The sequence below is a fragment of the Alligator sinensis genome, unplaced genomic scaffold, assembly GCF_000455745.1.
Source record: "Alligator sinensis unplaced genomic scaffold, ASM45574v1 scaffold183_1, whole genome shotgun sequence".
Classification (NCBI taxonomy): Eukaryota; Metazoa; Chordata; order Crocodylia; family Alligatoridae; genus Alligator; species Alligator sinensis.
In genome coordinates, this window is record NW_005842248.1 from 339,819 (window position 1) to 345,965 (window position 6,147).

Consider the following 6,147-nt stretch of genomic DNA (forward strand, 5'->3'; position numbering starts at 1 on the left):
TCTTACAGTGAGAGACAAAAACAGAATATTAAAATGAGGATGTATAACAAACTAAACGCCCCCCTTCTCCCTGTGAAACCCCCATCAAATTCAAAGGAAATCCACTCCACCACACCCACTCTAGCTTCCCTGCTTCTAGAGAGTGCCCCTCACTTTTCAGTCAACATTTGCTACCTCTGTAAAGGGAGACCTCATTTTTTTTTTTCCTTCCTGTCTTCACCCACTCTCACTCATTCTTCCACCTCACATTCAAGGGAGTCCCATTTTCCTTAATGCCCCTCCTGAGTGCAGTTGATGAGCTTAACACCTCAGACATAGCAAGCGAAGAAGTTGATGTACAACGATGAAGTGACTTGTCTGGGAGTTATGCAGGCGATTAGTGGCAATGCTAGGACTGAATGAGGTATTGACTCCTAGTACATGGTGTCCTGTCCAGTGTAACACACTGTCTTTATAGTGGAACAAGAAGTGTTTCAAAACGTACGAAAGTGACCTTTATTACTGTGCACCCATTCTCTGTTTCTTCTCTGTTACTTTCACTTGCTGTAACATCATTTGGATCATAAGCTGTTTGGGGCAAGAACTCTACATGTTTCTGCAGTGTGCTCATCCCACTTCTGGGTGTTGTAAAACAAGTAATTTACTACTTTTGTTGGGTGGTTATGCTATCAGTTTGACGTTAGGAGGTACTTTTAGAAAGTGCTGTGGGCATCTTTATGTGGCTGTCTCGCTTCTTGTGTCAATTAGCTTTAAAATGTTACAGGATTAGGTTTCAGCTGATCGGTAATACAACCTAAGAAGCTATAATTAATATGTTACTCACAGAGCTAGGTAGATGCTATTAACTCCTTCTATGGTGTCCTCATTAGCCATAATTTACACTTCTTGAAAGACTTGGAGACTTTAAAAAATATATCTAAAATGATGTTGAAATAAGCACTGCTTGAAGTTATTTTAATGAAAAGGAACAGGATATTTCAGTGTGTGTTTACTGATTTTTATCTGAACATTTGGCTTGCAGTTTATAAGCATGTTTAAAATTGTACACTTTTTAGCTGTTAGCATGGACACCCTGTAACTCCCTTTCCCTCCCTCCTCCCCACCCCCGGTCAGTCTGTCCATCTGCCTCTGTGTTCCCAAATGTTCCCTCAACTTACCCATCTAGATCTTGTCTGAATGTTTTTGATATTCTGTCTTTGTATGTGAATGACCAAACCCATTGCAACCAACTTTCTAGCCTCATTTGTTTCATTGATGAGGACTTAGTCTTATGTGGTTCACAATGAGCCATGTGAGTCATTGCCATCTCTGCCCCAGCAATTTAATTAAAATAACAGTAAATATTTTTCTCTTAGTGCTGTCTACATCTAATAAGCATATCACTTACTACAGATCCTTTTGTGCAGAAATTGCTCTGGTTTTGACAGTGCCAAGTACGCCAATATGTATGTCTATGTATGTAAATGTCTAATTTACTTGAGAAAGAAGGAATTACTTGGAAAAGAAGTATTTAAATTCCCAAGATGCCTACAATGAGAAATGTTGTGTATATGAAATTGGTTTTGTTTTGCTCTGTGTGTATAGCTTTGTTTCAAGTACTGAAAGTTAGGACTGGGCGATCATCAATCCATGTACTTTCGAAACTCTAGCAGCAATAATTCAAAAAAGCTCATTAGATTAGCCCAAACCTGAAGCTATGAGGACTCGAAGGAAATGGCTTTATCACCATATAAACTTGGTACATGTGGAAAATGTAGATAACATTTTGTATTCAGAGTAGAAGTTTGCTAAGATAGACATTTTGGTATTGTCACATGTGATAGACATCATGAAACTGTGGTTGAATTAGTCATAATCAATAGAATACTGATCTGCCCACACTTCTGACAAATGCATGTAGTGCTGAAATGCCTCCCGTTGTCTTGGCACTGGTCATCTTAGAAGCTTTGATTAAACTTTATCTCTGGTTTGCTACAGAATGTCGTAGATGATGGGCAGAGTTAATTTGCACTCCATCTGTTGATGAGAGCTCTATCTCAATGACTCCCTCATGGAAGAATTCAAGGGTGTGGACAGACTAACACTGAACTGTTCCAAGAATGTCACTGAATGGGGACCAGTTCACAACTGTCCTAGTTTAAACACATCTGCATGTATGCTGCCAAGGGTTCTAAGTAGAACAGTCATCTAGGCATTGCAGTGCTGTCAAACCACCACCAGGGGTTGGTAGTGAATACCCAGCCCAGAATGCCTCTCAGCAGCAAATGCCCCAGTTTCTCCAATATCTCTTGAGCACTGGAGGAAGACCCATGTTGCTTGGACATCAAGCAAGAGAAAGAGAACAATGTCAGTTGCCTGCAATTGCAATTTTCTGATTTCCCCCCCCGCCCCCACCCCCAACACTGAGTTCAATAAAGACCATTCCTGCACTTTATGAAAATCTGCAAGGCAGTACCCTCTAAGCAGCTTATCAGTTTCATTCCAATTGTGGCAACTGACCAGCTTTGGGGCATCAAGAGACTGATTTGAGGTGAGGGGGCATGGTAGCCAAGAGGGTAGAAGGGGTATCCCAGCTTCTGGATTCTAGGGGTGCTGAATGCTTGGGCAGGGCAGGTGCCCAGGTCCTCCATATCAGTTGCCAGGAATGGAATGGTATTTGACTAGTGGCTTGTGGAAAAGTGCTGTTTAAAAGTGGCAGAGACCTTGGGCCATGATTACCAATTGTCTGTAAATTTATAGACAGTCTGTAGAAAAATGCTTGTCTGTGGATTTTTTTTTTAAATGGACCATCCATAAAAAAATCTTAAGAAAGTGAGCTTGATTGAAGATCTGTCAGAATGAGGCTAGATGCAAGTGCTGATGGACAGATAGCAGAACAGTGCCACTTTGTGTCTAAGCAGGTGTAAAACCATTGGTGCTATCAAGTAAAAACGTTAAGCGTTAAACCCCTAAATTGAACCTTGCCTTTGATAGTGCTGGCCAGGGCCTGACAGAATGGTTGCATTTTACATTATGTAAGCTATATCCATAAATAAGAGTTTGGTTGTCAGTTTGTACACAGCTGTTAAAAAAAAATAAAAATCTTGGGTTGGTAACCCTGCCCTGGGCAGCCCCCTCTTCCCCCCCGCAACCCCCAGGAATGCAGATGCAGGCGTACTCTCTCTGCCACCTAGCTGTTTCCCCAGCACCCCTCTCCTCTCCCTCCCCCCGCCTCAGCCTAAATCAGCTGGGATGCCCCGAAGCCTGGTCAGTTGCCACCAATGGAATGAAGCTGTTCAAACAGCTTGGGGAAAAAGTACAGAGACATTGGGTAGCCTTCCACGGCACACAGCAACCCTGGAACCCAGAACCTCTCTATGCACCTACCCCCCACCCTCCCAAATTTATCTTGGAGCAATGCACACTGGGTCAAGTACAAGCCATATGCCTTGGATCAATAGAGTTCTGCTGCATATTCGTGTAGCCAGTTGTCAGGCAGCAACATGAGGTATGGTGAGGATGAGGAGGGGTGCAGTGTGGGGATGCATGGAGGACTGACCAGATACTAAGTCACAAAAAGCTTGGTGTCCACACATAGCAATGAACCAGTTCAAGGAGGACTGGTTCTAGGAAGACCAGTTCAAAATAATACCTGTTTATCCAGGTGTACTTTTGAAATGTTCCAGAAAGTTTAAGTCTTTCTAAATCAACTGGTATATGCAGAGGCTTGTGATTTAAATAACATTTAAAATAGTTTAAGTGTTAAGTCTGTCTGCATCCCTAAAGAACCATAGGCTGCCTATACATGTGCTGTGATGCATTCTAATTAGAACATATTGGAGCAGACTCGATTAGTCAATTAATTAGAATAGACTCAATTAATTGGAACACTCTGGAGTGCTGCAGTCATGTGTATTCACCATCCCATGTTTCAAAATGGCAGTGGGGGCTTTAGTTAAAGTGTTTCTGTGGCCATTTTGAAATGCAGGATGCTGAATACATGTGACACTGTGGCATTTTAAGTAGAGCAGCTGTCCAGGAGCCACTCTAATTAAAACACCCCCTCCCACCCTGGAGCACATGTATAGACACCCATAATTTCCAAGTTAGCAGTGGCCTAGTCTCCTTCACCAACTGCAGCTTGTCAAGAGGCTGTGACTTTTCTTTTCTCATGAGGGCTTTGCAGTGGTCATCTAGGCCAGACGAAGATCTATTTGGGACTTTTCATGTTAATATACTTTCCTTGGGGCTGCAACTTGGTCTACTCAGTCTTTAACTACTGCAGAGTACAAGCCTCTGCATATTTGAGTGAGCTGCTATAAACCCACGTCTGTGCCCACATTTTTTGCTTGCTTTGTATTTTGTTTCTCACAGTGATCCAATGTGTGGGTGACAGTTGGGCTGCTAGAAAACGACATGTTTTTATTCATACCTTACCACTATGTACTTCAAAAAGATTTATCAAATTTAGACTAAAATGCCCTGTAGGAACAAATAGTATATATGACCAAAGGTCTTGGGTGGATGAAGGCACAGCTGGGAGTGGTAACAAAACCTATGGTTTTCCTTCCCCTGACTGCTCTCCCTCCACATGTGAGGTCCCTGGGTCCCCTTAAGCAGGGATGGCTAGCAGAAGGTTGGGACAGAAGCAAGCAGCAAAATCTGGAGGAAGAAGTGGGGGCCCAGAGACTTCAGGAGGAGTGATTAGGGGTTGTGGGGAGAACAGTAGCTGGACTGGGACCCCAAGAGCTTCAGGTTAGCTCTTCAAGGGCCACCAGTTGGACATCCCTGGTCTAGGTCACAGCTGTCTTATTCAGTTACTTTATTTATATGAGATTTCCGTGTTTGTGGTAAGCTCTTCACAGCATTTATGTTCTTCAGTCTAATCTGATGATTGCTGGTTTGTTCTACCCCAGCTTGATGTAGCATATGCTTAAACTGCTCCAAACTGTAAACGTATCATAACTGTTCTTATTTCTATTCATTTTTAACCTACTAAGCAGTAACATTTTAATGATGTAATCCACAAAGGAGGCTAGATAATTACCTTGCTGGGGGTCGTTTGACCCCAGCATTTTTTCCTGCCCAGGGCAGGGGGTCGGACTTGATGATTTGCTCAGGTCCCTTCGTACCCTACCAACTATGAAACTTCTGGCTTGTGCTTAAACCATTTTGCCTATGAGAACTGGTTTCTGGAGTTGGTGCCACTGAAATTCATATGTGGCAATTTCCATATGTTTCTGGCACTGAATTGTTAGGCTTTACTGGAGAATTACTAGTCACTGTTTAGGGACAGGGTAATGGTACACACTGATTGTGCTTATATGATTTGTCAGGTTCTAGGCATTTAATAGAAGTGTTGCCCTGGGGGGTAAGGCCAACTTTCAGGATCTCGATATTGCACTGTTAGACAGGAGGGTGTGACACAATTGCACATATACAAAACACACACAAATCAATTAGGTGCGCGCGCACACACACACACACACACACACACTCTACCAGCTAGGTTACATACACATTCAAACCAGCCTAGGCACATGCATACTTATTACCAATTCAAGCACATACACTATACACCCCAAAAGTTAGACACAGATCACTAATTCGTATATCATGCACACAATGCCATATATATGTATAAACACACACACACTCACACTAGCAACTCAGATACATGCATGTTCAAAATAACCAGTCTAGGTTCATGCACACCTAACACCAGTTTAAGCCCATATACGCTAGACACACACCAAATTTAGACAGAATCAGTTACCAGTTACCACCACCTGCACATCCAATACACATACGTGGATTACTAATTCATATAACCCCCCCACACACAAAATGATAGCTATATATGTGTGTATATATGTGTATTTACTAATTTACACACATACCACCCACCTACACATACACACAAGTGAATTCCTAAGTTGGGTGTTGTGATGTGTATGTATGTATATGCTTGGTGTACTTGGGATACCTGGGGAAAGGTTAAGGTAAGAAAGTAAAAGTGTAAGGATTTAACGTTACCAGGACCAGGATTAGAACCAGTAGACTGCAGGGGCCTGGGCTGAAGAACTGAGGCTTGGGGGTAACTTTAGGTTAATTGATCTTAATTGATTAAAAGACAATGCCCAAAGCCTGCAGAACAGGGAAGCATGC

The 6,147-nt window shown here is 42.5% G+C and overlaps 1 protein-coding gene across 2 annotated transcripts in view; it reads left to right on the forward strand.

Annotated features, from left to right (window-relative positions):
- Positions 1 to 561: 561 nt before the first annotated feature.
- Positions 562 to 6,147, forward strand: part of STIM2 (stromal interaction molecule 2) — a 124,040-nt gene continuing 118,454 nt past the window's right edge. For both annotated transcript variants that reach the window (XM_025208727.1, XM_006027500.3), the window contains exon 1: positions 562 to 635. In XM_025208727.1, the coding sequence (XP_025064512.1) occupies positions 590 to 635 (46 nt within the window). In that variant the 5' untranslated portion in view covers positions 562 to 589. The remainder of the gene's footprint in view (positions 636 to 6,147) is intronic.